Source organism: Leptinotarsa decemlineata, unplaced genomic scaffold, assembly GCF_025532065.1.
Source record: "Leptinotarsa decemlineata unplaced genomic scaffold, Ldec_3_MD MMD2_tig00026336_RagTag_RagTag, whole genome shotgun sequence".
Taxonomy (NCBI): domain Eukaryota; kingdom Metazoa; phylum Arthropoda; class Insecta; order Coleoptera; family Chrysomelidae; genus Leptinotarsa; species Leptinotarsa decemlineata.
Window position 1 is genome coordinate 678,530 of NW_027412692.1, and position 14,141 is coordinate 692,670.

Here is a 14,141-nt window from a genome sequence, read left to right on the forward strand (position 1 = left end):
AAAAAAATCTGCAATTTAATGTGTTAGGATTCACACGTTAAAAGGTAGGACCTCGTTTGTCTTTGCTTCGCACAAGTTTCGACTTTTGAGAGTTATCGTTCGTAGGGGGGCGACAACTGGTTAACGGATTTTTAAAACATATTAAATCTGCAATCTGTGAACTTAAACTTCCTCGAAGTCCTATAATAGCACAGTAAAATTAATACCATCATTGCAAAACAATATTTCTGGGATCTGGTTTCATCTATTAGTCATCTGATTACAGCTATATCTCTTTTGTCAGTTGACGTTCAAACCTAGTTTTGAAATAATCTAAACCGTCATCGGAGACGTTCGTTTATTTTCGATGAACAGGGTCCACAAAGTAGGTTAGGTCCAAAGTGACAACCTTCCTATATGAGGGTTTTTGCACGTCAGCTACACCTGACGATGCCTTAGATTCAGCCGTGCAGGGCTTTTTCGCCTCTGATTTTGGTGAATCATCACTTGAGCGCAAATGTTTGCTAACCTGCTCATAGAGCAGATTCTGCGTACGCCGCTCAAGAATTTGGTGCAAGGCGGTTTTATAAGGTACCCCACTCTTGAGGAGATTACTCAGTCGTTTCCTGGCTGAACCACCAAACCTTTCTTTTAAGGTTCAGTTGTTGGATCAGGAGTTGGGGAGTTGAGAAGCTCTCGCTCCTCAACTGAATTTACAGGGAGGTCAGTTGACGTCGTAAACTCAGCATCCATCTCCTCTGTAGACTCGCTCCTGAACTAAATTTACAGGGAGGTCAGTTGGAGTCGTAAACTCGTCATCCATCTCCTCTGTAGATTCGCCTCTGATCTAAGTTTACAGGGAGGTCAATTGGAGTCGTAAGCTCGACATCCATCTCCTCTATAGACTCAGCGTCAGAAAGAATTTTTAAGTTTACTCTGTCCATAAAAGTTCCACTAGTACCGTGATTGCTACGACGAGTGGGCGCCTGGTATCTCGAAGGTTCCGTAGAGACAGCTGATAGGTTCAGTGTCATTCATCCTCTCGACACGGATACACACATCTCAGGATTAAGCCATTGTTGGGATGCCATTCAGTTAGGGAATAACAGAACTACAAGTGATTCTGTCTTTCCCGTATCCAGCGGGGCTACGTGGAAGCATGCACAGTGGTTCAGGCAGTGAAAGATGAACAATGACAGCCAACATCCACAAACCATCAAGTATCCAATTTTTCTAATTTTGTTCTCAAAGCGCAATTTTAATACATTATATTTCATTGTTAATACATTTTTTTAGCTTGATACTTCATTTCAAGGAATATTATCATGTAATGAAAACGAATGAAATATTTAGTATCCCATTCTTTTGGAATATCTGCCTTTCAGAGAAGAAGATGGATTCCTTCCTGGATTACATGTAATAATTACTTCTACTAATCATCAATATCAAATACAGATTGGTCATACCTGAACCTCTATTCAGAAATTAGTTTGGCATAATATACTTATTATTCAATGATCTGTTTCTTGATAGGTTAACAGTAATTTTACTATGATATCTCATATTCAAAAGTTGTTCTTGAAATGTGTGGTATATAAATTACAAGAAATGTACCTCATCAAGAAAATGACAATTTGCTGCTCAACTCGTTTTTAGTTTTATCGTAAACCAAAGAGTGTACGCAAAGAATGTAGCCTACAGGATTTAATGTCTGACGTTTCGTCCACGATTGCAGTAGACATGGTCATCGCCTTTGTAGATGACACGTCAAGTATAAACACGGTCAACAAATCAGGAAAATAGTTTTGACTTTGTTGAACACAATTTGTAAGAAGTTTATTGATAGTAATGTTTAGAAGAAATCAGCAACTTTTGTCAGAAATGAAGTTGAAAGTCAGTCGTTAGCAATCAACTCTATGATCTACCTTAAAATTTATGTTATTTTATGTTGTTGTCACACAACTTGGAAGTATTTCTTCATTACCATTATACCAACTGGATTATTATTAGGATTTACTCTTTTTGTCACTTAAGTAAACACTCTCCATCATTTTGGTAATCAAGAATAGCAGTAGCTACCACTGGCCTATAATTTTTTTGAAATTTATTTGAAGTCTGTATGGTGAAGTTAAAACATTTTGTTGAAGGGCTTAGTTTCGGAACACAAACTTTAAAAACAATTTGTGGAATGTCCTTGCCTTATTGGTATTGAGGAAAGGAAGGATTTGCCACATCGTTTTTGAAGTGAACTTATTAGCACAAGGACAATGCCAACAGATAAAATATAGTAAATAGAAAGAATATGGACAAAATGCAAAAAGTCAAAGAAGAAACAGTAAGTAATAAATCAAACTGAACTCAAAGCCTTACACTTTATGGTAATTGAAAAATCCTTCAGATTATTGAGAAAATATAAAAAATTGAAACACGTTTCTCTCAATCAAATTAAAGCATCGATAACTATTTTTATTTTACTCATATACAATTTTTTTTTCAGGTTAAGATCTCTAAATCCATTGTGCTATCAAACTGGTTAACTCAGCATTATAAACTGTAAAACATAAAGAACAAAAACTCTAATTTGCTTGTGTGATGTGTAATTCAAAGTACATGAAAACAAAATTTACAAAAAAATATGGCAGTGTATGATTATTAAGAATTATTATAGTGCAAAAAAGAAATTATAAACTTTTATATTTTATACTCAAAGATGAAATAACAAACAATCTTTGTAAAATTATCTCCAGTCACCTAACAATAAATAACAACTTTATAATTTACTTAACCTAAGAATGGCTCAAATATTCATATATAATCATATTATTAACTATCAGACTTAAAATTGATAAAAACGATTTTAAAAGAGTAAACATACAATCAAAGACATGATGTTTCAATTTAAAATTTCATTTTTGCAATAACCAACACGCTGATTTTCAGCACATTACATTGGAACAATTACTTGTATTCAAAGGCGCTAATTTCTCTAGAAATAGAGTATTAGGGATTGCAAATTTTCAAATGGTTATGTTTTTGATCAGTCCAAGTTTTTGCAAATGCATTTTTCCATTTCTAGGGAAATCTACAAGGAACATTGCAATATTAAAAATCTTATATAGAGTTGGGACGACAAAAGAAGAGTATACATGGGTCATCATAAAATAGAAATTACACATGATTCGCATTGCATAACTATCTCTCTTCAATGTACTGATTACATGATATCATCCAAACAAGAGCTTTCCATGATTAAATGCTTTTTTCACTTGTTTGAAGGAACGGAAATTAAATGAAAGTAATTTGAAAAACGGAATATAAAATGTGTTTTCACAGATTAATTAATAAAATGCTGACGAATTGTATGAAACTAACCCAAAATCGTAACATGAGATTTTCATTATTAGTGATAACTTTTTTCATTAAAAGGTTAGGTTGTTCTAAGCAGTAGCTATATAGTTTCGTTTTCACAAATTGAAGACGCATGTGCACTCTTTCGTCGACAAAACTCTTTTTCAAGGTTTAAAATCGCACTGTTGCTTATATACTGCCTATAGAATAATTTACATTTCATAAGGGGAGTAAAATGGTGAAAAATTCTTCAGACAAAAGTTGTAGAATTTCAAGAAATCATTAAATTCATATATGGGCCCCAACCTAGCACTGGTACGGAATCAGATCAGGAAATAGGTTAATGGGGAACATATAATATACTGGGAAACATATAGCAGTCTACACACACACACACAGGAATACATTTCTAACAAGAAGGTCTGACCGTCTGAGAAAAAAACTGAAAATTGCTTGAAAAGAATAGGAATCGGTTCAGAATAATTTGGAGCTACTCGCTAGACACTGTCTATTTAGAGGACACTTTAACAAAATAAGGTTATGTATCACATCATGTCTCATGTGGATGTGGCAGAAGGCAAGGTATTTATGGAAAACTGAAATTAGAGTATGATAGAATATAACGAAGACCAGGAAACGAGAATGTGGCAATATGTATCATGAATAACGGGAGAGGCCGAAGTATTTCTCAAAGACTTTCATAACTTTTCAGAAAAAATCATCGATGAAAAGTTTCCCTTCATCAAAATGACCCTTAGAGGACTTAAGAGGACTATTAAAATGACTCAACACTATAACCATGATTTTAAAAGTAAAATTTCAAGCTTAAAATGATACAATTTAAAATAAAGGAAATCGATAAAAATAAGTATGAGACCTTTTCATCACTTTGGATTCCTTACGAAATATACCAAAAAAATTAAAACAGTTCACTCAGTATATGTGATAAAACAAATGACATCTTCATCTGGAATAAAATAACATGATATGATTTATGGTATTTCCCTTCTGAAACTAGTTCCCTTTTTGAGATATTTGATATGTGAAAAGAGAACATCATTATGCTATTATTTTACTCCAATAAAACAATTGCTGCAACTGCACAAATTCTAAATCGACAGATAAAAGTGATACTCTCAATTGTATGTTTCTATTACTACTTGATAAATGTTCTTGTAATTATTTATTATCTAGCCTCATTCATATGTTTTTAATTTTTTTTAAAGTAATTTCGACCGCTTTCTAGATATCAAAATCACAAGTACTTTTCCTCAAATAATCTGAATAAAAATACTAGTCATTAAGAAATACCTTCTTATGAAATTTATATCAGAAATATGCCGAAGACATTTAAAAAATCATTACTACTATTAGGTATCAAATGAAAGTAATTTTTTCACTCTTCAGATTTGTGATTAGCAAACTATCATATACTACAAAATATTTTTTTCAAAAATTGAAGAGAGTCTAGATAATGAAGAATTACTCATATTCTATATCACTAAATGGTTCAAATATCATTTCATGTTCTAGTCTATCTATTAAATATCAAGTGTTCAAAACTCTTCTAAATGCATATAATCTAGTACGTCCTATATATATCAGGACTCTCCAGTCAGGTAATCAAGTAATTTTTGAGTTACAAAACTTCGAGAAAACAAGAACTTTTTCAAAGAAAGAGCATAAATAATAACCTGACAGATAAGTGCCCAGAGTAAGGACTCTCAATATAATCTAAGGCCACCTATAGGTCCATTAGTTGTGACAAATTGTTAAAAATATTGAGAATTTTTTTTATTACCAAAAAATTTGATTGATTTGTAAAACATTGCAAACGGGAAAAGACTTGAGATTTTTTTATTTTAGACCTATTTGTATAATACACATGAAACTCCTACCACTCTGATCACTTTTCACTGACCATGTTTATCTCGATGGTGATAATCCATTGCCACTTGACTACATCCGGTCTAATTTACTCAAGATTTAAGCTAACCAGACTGGATTGAATGACTCAAGTCAATTCTAATGAAATATAAGGTTGGACTTGACTAATTCTGCATAGAAAATACAAATCTTCAAAGACGGATTTTGAGAGTGATTGAAATTGCAAAAAGTGACATTTGACAGCTATCTTCAGCAGATTCCTTCAAATTCTTAAAGTAGTGAAAATACTTCAGATAGTTTCTTCCTGATTGTGATCAAAATTTCTATCAAACCAAACAAAAGTTTGCATGAATGTACTGTAAAAAACTGAATATAATTGACAGCTGTTTTACTACTTGATGTTAGGTTTTCCAATCATCCTATCCACTGGAAACTGATGGTGAAATCTACTTTACTTAATGCTATCGAATTTCCATCAGATGAAAGTGCGAGATAAACATAGTCATTATGTAATGAGAAGAACTCTAGTTGAATTTAATGAGAAATACGTAGAAAACAATTATGGAATTGTGACAGTAATACAGGTTATATGTCACAACTCAAATTATTTCTTCCAAAATATAGATATATAGAAGATATAGAAATTGTTTTGACAGTAACAAACAATAAAAATCTAATTTGAATTAGAATTTGATGTGGCAGAAAAACCACAATGAGAAACATTATTATCACTTTATATTTATTGGTACTGATGTAGCAGTACATCAACTGACCTCTAAAGTCATGTCACTATTTGGCTCAGAAATTATGATTGACTGAACAATAGTTTAAATTTTATAATTACCTAAACCCACACTCCATGTGGATTTTTATTCGTAGGTACAGCATTCTCCAGTTGCCTTGGGGAACCTATCATTTTTCTGGTAGTACCCGCTTTTGTTGGACCTTCTAGTATCTGCCTAATGTCTTCGGGTGGGGCTATACTGAGACTCTGTAAATTGGCTTCTTTCATTTCAGATACCAAGTGCTCGACTTGCTTTTTCTTTTCGAATATTGCCGTTTCCAAAGAAGCAACCTGAAAGTTTATATTTCTAAACATGCATAATTGTTGTTTAATCAAATAATTTTTTCAAATGTTACATTCTTTGAACCTCTATTAATTTTCATGAAAAGTAATGTAAAAGTTACATTCATTTTGAAACTGTATATCATCAGAGCAACATCACGATCAGAAATACTATCATGAAATATCTCAACCTTTTCTATTGAATCAGAACTTTTGTTGAAATATGGGTAACTTTTTTTCATCTTATTTTAAGAGACCGATGTTAAGTAAAACTTTTAGAGAAAATTATCAAGTTTGCATTATTTGGATAATACAACTTTAATCTTTTTGACGAATATTCCATCAACGTAACATTTGTTCTCCAAGTTTCAAGAAATAAATTTCTTCGTTAGGTTCAGCTCTGGCAGTCAAAATGCTAAGATATATTTGTTTTTTGTCACAAGTTTTGTAAACTGGAATCAAGCTGCATACCAATTTCTACTATAAATTCGTCAGCGTCATGTTTTCAAAGGGTACAAGATTATAAACATTTCAACATTCAAGATGGCGGCAAGCGAAAACAGTGGATAAAAGTGTTTGGATGAAAATTACTTAAAAGAAAAGTAATTCAAATGTTGCAATATAAAAACCAACAAACAATTTAGTATGTTGAAATGTGACAAAATCTGTGTTACTATAATAATCTGCTATGAACAAATGAGTTAACAGATGTGGAAATTTCTCAGTTGAAAAATGAAAATTCTTTCTTGAGAAACTTTCACAAGAGAATGAAGAAAAATATGATTTATTTCAAGAAAATGCTTCGTTGTTGGAAGTTTTTGAAAAAAAAAATGGTTCTAGAAGCAAAACGTAGAACCATCAAAAACCTATTAGTGAGGAGAGCAATTAAAAAAGCAACTTTATCAGAGAAAAAAAAAGAATTAGTCAAAATGAGAATATTTCAAATACAAATGTGGAAAGAAATGATGAAATAAATAATCTGTCATGGTATAAGATCAGTCAGATTTCAAGAGACTTGAATCATCTACACTATCACAAATCAGAAATTACACTTAGAAAATATAGGTGTGGTGTTTTAAACCTTGATGACCGTAATAAGATACCCCAGATTCAAAATAATGGTTTTAAAGAAGTCAATATAAAATGGAATTGCAAAAAAAACTTTGGTGAAAATAAAACACATGAAGAGTTTGGTGTTCAAAGAAAATCCTAACCTGACCTGACACTATTTCAGTTTTTGATTTTCGCATTCATTTTTGTGTATAACATTCTCTGAAACAAAGACTTTATTAGTTGAATGGATCGTTATGATGATTCGCAAACTCAGTTATTATTTATTCTACAGAAACAAAAATTTCAAAATTTTTGTTGAGAAACCTACATTATCTCTTCTGATGTACATTTTTTAGTTTTAGAGTTATTTTCAAAAAAAAGTTGCTTTTCAAGAAATTAGAAAAATATGTCTCTAGATTAAATTATTTTTTCAATAACTTGGGCGACACATTGTTTTTGCATAATAGCTTCTTCAGGTGATGAAGAAAACGCTTTAAGAAGAGTATTGTTCTGATGATTGGAAGAAGTGCCTGTTTTGGATTTATTCTACGCCAGTGGTTCCAGATTTACCTTCTACTTCAAGCAACATCTATTTTGATTTCTGTCTTAGAGTATTCATGAAGAACAAGTTCAATTTTTGGTCATTACATATTTTTCATTTATGAGTTATTAACAAAAAACTGAGCATAACCATGATATTTCAACACTAAAATTCCAAGTTTTCTTACTTTATAGATGTTTTATTTAACATTTGACCCCCTATCCATTTCCAGGGTTATTCTGATTGAAAACATTTCCGCTCCCCGAGAAGAGGTGGCATACGCCTTCAGAGTGAAAGCGAATATCGGCTTTAGGTAATTCTTGTTCTTTCAGACTTTCCTGAACTTCTCAAATTTTATATCAAGAGGTCGAGGTTCAAAAAATTCAGAGAGGAAAACCTTCGACAGGAGTAATTTTTTTCAACAGATGTCACAAAATCAGTCATATGAATTTCAAAATGGGGTAGTGAAGAATTGAAATTAAACAAATAAGAATATATATCGATTTAATTCGTGAGGTTGCAGTCAACTGCAACCTCACGAATTAATCGATTTAATTCGTGAGGTTGCAGTCAACTGCAACCTCACGAATTAAATCGATTTATAGTTAATCCAGTCACTAATTATTCTGTTATATATATATATATATATATATATATATATATATATATATATATATATATATATATATATATATATATATATACACTTTACTTACCTCTCGTTTAAGTGTCTCTGCTGTCAAATGGTGTAAATCAGTACTCTGCTTAGCTAACTCTATATCTTTTTGAAGCCTCTCCACCTCCAACAACAGGTTTCTTTCAAGTTGTTTCCGAGATTCAGACCTCCTACTTTGAGACCTCTGTTCGATGTGTAATTCGTCCATGAGTAACCTTGAATCATGCAATTAAAAAAAAACTTAGTTACATAGTCCTGAAGACAAACCTTATTTTATTTTTGCATTGAAGTAACTCCGTCTCACAATTAGCAAGTTTTGAGCGCAATAAAGTAATCTCGGATTGCAGAGTTTTTTCTTGTTGTTTCACCAATTCACATTCTTCTTCAACATAACTCAAAGCTTGAATCTGAAACGATTTAATAATAATTTGATAGAATTCAAAGTTTTATAATAGTTTTTACTTGCTCCTGATTGGTTTTGCTGACATTAGAAACTGTAATCAATTCTTGAGCTAGGAAGTCTAGCTGCATTTGCTTTTCTCTTTCTTTTCCCTCCAAGAATACTATTTCAGCATCAAACTGAAAGAAATGAGAATTTGTATTTGTGTAGTTTTCTAAAAAAGTAAAATATAATAATCCCAAAAACCCTAAAATTTCGTTACGTAACAACTATCGGGATTTCTCCATTATTATTATATTTGTTTTTCTCACTTAGTTAATTATCACATATAAGTGCAGTTAACTTTATTATAACTATGAGATACAAATCAATTCACTGAATTTATTTTATAAATAACAAGAAAAAAAATCACCTCAAAGGTGCGACTTTGTTCCCTCCTGTTTATAAAAGAGGACATATGCCTCCCTACTCACAAGCGATTTTGGTGAAATTGGGGACACATGTGAATCATATTATATATAAGTGTATTCTAGAATGATTTTTTTTAAATATTCAATATATGAACCTACCTTGGTGAGATCAGTTTGCTGATTTGAAAGCTTCTCCCTTTGATAATTTATTAATGAAATTAGTTCTCTATATTGAGCATTATACAGAACATTTTCCTGGATTTTATTTTTGTCTTCTTTTTCTTTCTGACTTTTTGTTGCTTCCTGAAACAATATATCTTACTGAAGATGTACTATTGAGTTATTATGTGAAAAAAAGAAAATTATTTTCGGCATCTACTTTTCCAATGATATATGAAGAAAAATAAAAAATATCAATGTACTTTTAATATTCACAAATATTCCTTTCAGATACAAACGTGAAGAAAAAAAACTTTCCTATCTGGATTTTGAATAACACAAAAATAACATTTTCTTTCTCGGGTTATGTCATACCTGCAGTAAACCTTTTTTGTATTTATCATGTAGGTAAATAGATGAGGGTGGCGGAGGGTCTCTATAAGGTGGTGGTGCTGGTGGATCTTTGTACGGTGGTGCAATACGATGGCTACTATGACTAGGGGAGTCTGATGTATCTGACCCGCAGTAACTACTTTTTTTTGGAGAGCTATGTGGTGAGCCTAAATAATTTTCTTTCACTTCAAGAGAAATAGGTTTTACTTGTGGCACTCCCTTCACAATTCCGATATTCTCTGAACCAGATATGTAATTCCCACTAAAAATTAAAGATGAATATTATTTTCAAATATTTTATAGATATGGGCGATTGTCAAAATAGATAAATTTTACATGTCAAAGATATTGTCATGTGATTCCATATACTTATATCGATATAAGATATAAATTATTTATTTGAAAATACATTAAACATTTATATAGGTCACGAACAAGCCACCTGGGCTAAATAGTTATGACGTTCTTTATTTTGAATATGTAGTCAACTGGATACCCAAAAAATAAAAATTTATTTTTTCATTTATGTGTGTATCTGTTAAAACCTACTCTAGTAACAAAAAAAGAGAAATAATTGAAGGATTTACAAAACGTTAAAATCTAATCCACTTGGGGGGTAGTATTCGACAGATAAATGTAGACTTTATTAAAACAACAGGGATCACTTCAGATAGATTAGGTGCAAAATAGTAGAGCAAAGACAGGTGCATTTACTAACTACACTATAAAAGTCACTTAGCAGAAGGACAACAAAGAAGGACTGAATTGGAATATGTTTTACAGTTGTCATTATGCTTGGTGATTTCGATAGCGTAGCTGGTAAAGTTACCTCTTTGGCGAAAAGCAAGGTAGCATTAGAATCCCGGTCATGCACTTTTTTTCAATACACTTTTTTCTTCATATATGTCTGAATGCAGCCAAGTCAATTTTTAATATTCATATTACAAACCATAAAACTTTTCTCTTGTATTCCTCAAACAAATTTCAGTCTAATCAAATAATACACACTTGGCTGGTATTTTGTCTTGAAATTGTGCATTCGATACATGGAACACATGATGTCAAATTATTCATTTTTTGTTAGATATATAAATTTATAACAACCTATATTTGCCTATTCTGTTGGAGAGGAGGTGACAAAGAAAATGAAGTATCCGGGATGATAGATAAATGAAGAGATGGCTATTCTTAAGATGCATAGAATATCCCCAGTTTGATCACTTAGATCCCTACTCAACGAAAAATATTTTGTGAAAATCTCTCGGCTTATGGCACTCTTGATGAAAAAATAATAGAGCATTTCATTTACAGAGGTGTTGAGTACAACTCAAGTGACACAGCCTGACGAGTTGACACATCAATTTTCAATGTTGTTTACACCATCTTGCACCATCTATCAACGTTGGGTCAATCTCATTTCTCGGGTCAACAATTTTTGACAAAATAACAGCCAATTGGTTGAAACACTAGGGACTAGGGTTTCTGTTTCTATTTATCATACCAATTGTAAATTATTATAATTCTAAAGTAATCTGGTTGTATGCTGCTGTTAATTATATTTATATTAAATATAAATATAAAATAATTATAATTCTTGAAGCCTTCCAGGCGATCCTTGCAAAATATTTGTCAAATATTTCCAATGTAATTACATAAACTGTTTACCTGAATGTTAATGATTTGTGAAGATCTCTTTGCCTCTCTGGGGATTCTGAACTATTTGAACAATTCACAGGGGTATTGTTGTTAGAAGACCTAGGTTTATTTTGCTGATTAATTTTACTATTTTCACTACGTTGCAAAATAAATTGCACATCACTTGAATATTCTCCCCATTTCATAATAATTTTCATTGGGTTTTCGTTGGGTGAGAGCTGTCTTTCGTTGCTTCTCCATCTTTCTATGAGTGTAAATCGGCCTGATTTGCCAGTGGCATGAGCCAAGGCAAAAACAACATCCTGTGAAAGATTAAAATAATAACTTAAAAAAATATATTATCAAACATTACCTGACAAGTGGTTGCTTCAGTTACACCACAAACTATACGTTGTATACCTTCGACCCAAACTTTTAATTCCATTTTATGAGAGGCTAACTACAACTGTTGAAAACAGATATCAAATAATATATTTTTAGGGAGTTGTGGTATCTGGGACTGACCATTATTATCAGTGTGAAATATGCTATTTCCAAAATAAGAACTTAGGTGTTCTGATAGCATTGGCACTTTCTGAGGCGACACATTTTAAATAGTAAAATCCTTATTTTAAAAAAAGGCTTAAATATTGGAATATTATTATTTGATGCATACGTCAAAAATTGTTTTTCTACATTTGTCAAAAATTGATGTATACGCCATCTACATGAGCATTATTTTATCTCCTGTGTCAACTATAAAGCAGAATTGTCAACCACAATTTAAACAGATTACCATTCTGTGATATAATGTCGAAAGATGATTTTTCTTTAGTTGTCCCAGCGCAACTCTACGAGTTATTACAAGTATATTCACCATAAGTATATAGCTGAGACATAGTAAAAATCAACCAGTAAGTCCACTCCCACTACTTTCATTCATAAATTCACAAAGTTCTCGGTGAAGTGAGGAGCCCATTTTGTTTTTTTACTATAGGCGTGTGCTCATATAAAAACTAAATTTAAGGTTATTGTAGAATATTTTGTAGGAAATTACTTATAACCAACTACAAAAACTCAAAACAATAATAACAACAGAGAATAAACTAAACACAATATCAATTTCCGACCATTTATTATAACTAATCCGATGTCCTAGGGACCGTCAAATCCTTCGATATTACAGCATTGAACGCGTTGGATGAGAATCCCATTCTGAGAGCGATTGAAGGTCCCCGATAACTTGGGCGGATCACGTGGTAAAAGATAGCCTACTGGTTTTATTATCCTACTGTGGCTGAGATATAGTATAACTATTAATAGATAGGATAGCGGAAAGAACATCTGAAATCAATATGTATTTGTCCACTTTTCATTAAAACTCCATAACTGATTTGAAAACACAATGATATTTATTGAAGTAATCTTAAAGCTTGAAACTCCCACTCATATAAAAAAACAAAGATGGGACCTTGGCAACTCAGGTACAGTCCTTAACGTGAAAGAAAAAAATCGAAACAAAACCTTTTTTTTATTTTCTTAGCCCATAGTTTAAGAATTAGTTACGAATGCAGAACGTTTACTCATGACTCTAACTTGGTAAATGAAATAAATATCAAGTAAATTATCGCAGTTATCAGAAGCTATCCATATGCACTTTGACATTATGTCAATATCTCTTGAAGATGATCACTTGGTGATTGAAATATGTGTCGAGGTGTTGAAATAACGGTTTGGTGTTGGAATATTCATTACTACATCAAAGGTGTATCACAAGATTCATAAACGATGGCTGACCAGGTTCCACAGGTTCCAAGTTCTCAAGACATAGAAAGCTTTTTTTCATCAAAACGAGTCATTCAATTTTCCGCAGATAATCACACTGTAATGTCAAATTACATCATTTTGACGTTACCTCCTAGTGGAAAAAGATTTCCAGGGCTTCGGATCGACTTGAAAAAATCTCTAACCATCTGGCTTCTACCATGCAATCACAAAATACTCACTTGTCTTTAAAAAATGTCTCGATTGAACGTAAACATGATTGTACATGTTTCAGGTGCTTCATGATTGGCAACACTGATATTTGACAAGTTCTCAAAAGGAAGACGATAATTACTATGATTGTAATTGAAAAACTTCATATTTCATCTCGAGGAAATCTGTGAAATGACAATTTTTCTATTTTTTATGTTGTTACTGCAATACAATACTACAATACATTCATTGTATCTAGTTGAAGTACTTATTGCTATAGGATGAATAATTTCAACTTCACGTACACGACAGCAGTCTTGATTTCGATCAGGTTGAAGCCTGGCTCCCTTACCCGTTGAACTGATATGTTTGCCAGAAGGACAAGTGGATTTTAACTGATGGTGAGTGTTGATGGTATGGCGGCATGAATGTCCTCAGACATCAGTACCGCCCTTCACGTTGGGTTGGATGAAAAAGTTGTTCATCTTTTAACGAAGGACATAGGGGCCTCATTCGACAGAGTGTCGGGGCCTCCTATATCGGGAGAGGGTCGTCTACAGTATAATCCATAGCTTCCACAGACCACAGGGTATATGGTCTGTGATAGCTTCCCTGAC

The 14,141-nt window shown here is 32.3% G+C and overlaps 2 protein-coding genes and 1 long non-coding RNA gene across 3 annotated transcripts in view; 1 reads left to right on the plus strand and 2 right to left on the minus strand.

Moving 5' to 3' along the window:
• Positions 1–6,197, minus strand: part of LOC111505388 (fatty acid hydroxylase domain-containing protein 2) — a 27,724-nt gene extending 21,527 nt beyond the window's left edge. Inside the window, exon 1 of the mRNA XM_023160214.2 lies at positions 6,059–6,197. The gene's annotated coding sequence lies outside the window, so the exon portion shown is untranslated. The remainder of the gene's footprint in view (positions 1–6,058) is intronic.
• Positions 124–4,161, plus strand: LOC141485771 (uncharacterized). Its single transcript, XR_012467439.1, has 2 exons — positions 124–2,314; positions 2,477–4,161. It is a non-coding gene; the product is annotated as an uncharacterized lncRNA (long non-coding RNA).
• On the minus strand, positions 2,560–12,271 carry RASSF8 (ras association domain-containing protein 8). Its single transcript, XM_074183233.1, has 9 exons — positions 12,073–12,271; positions 11,921–12,013; positions 11,578–11,870; positions 9,895–10,174; positions 9,520–9,663; positions 9,013–9,129; positions 8,818–8,957; positions 8,591–8,765; positions 2,560–6,289 (listed from the first exon to the last, which is right to left on the minus strand). The coding sequence occupies exons 2-9, from the start codon at positions 11,990–11,992 to the stop codon at positions 6,059–6,061; spliced, it is 1,452 nt and encodes a 483-aa protein (XP_074039334.1). The 5' UTR covers positions 11,993–12,013; positions 12,073–12,271; the 3' UTR covers positions 2,560–6,058.
• Positions 12,272–14,141: the final 1,870 nt, after the last annotated feature.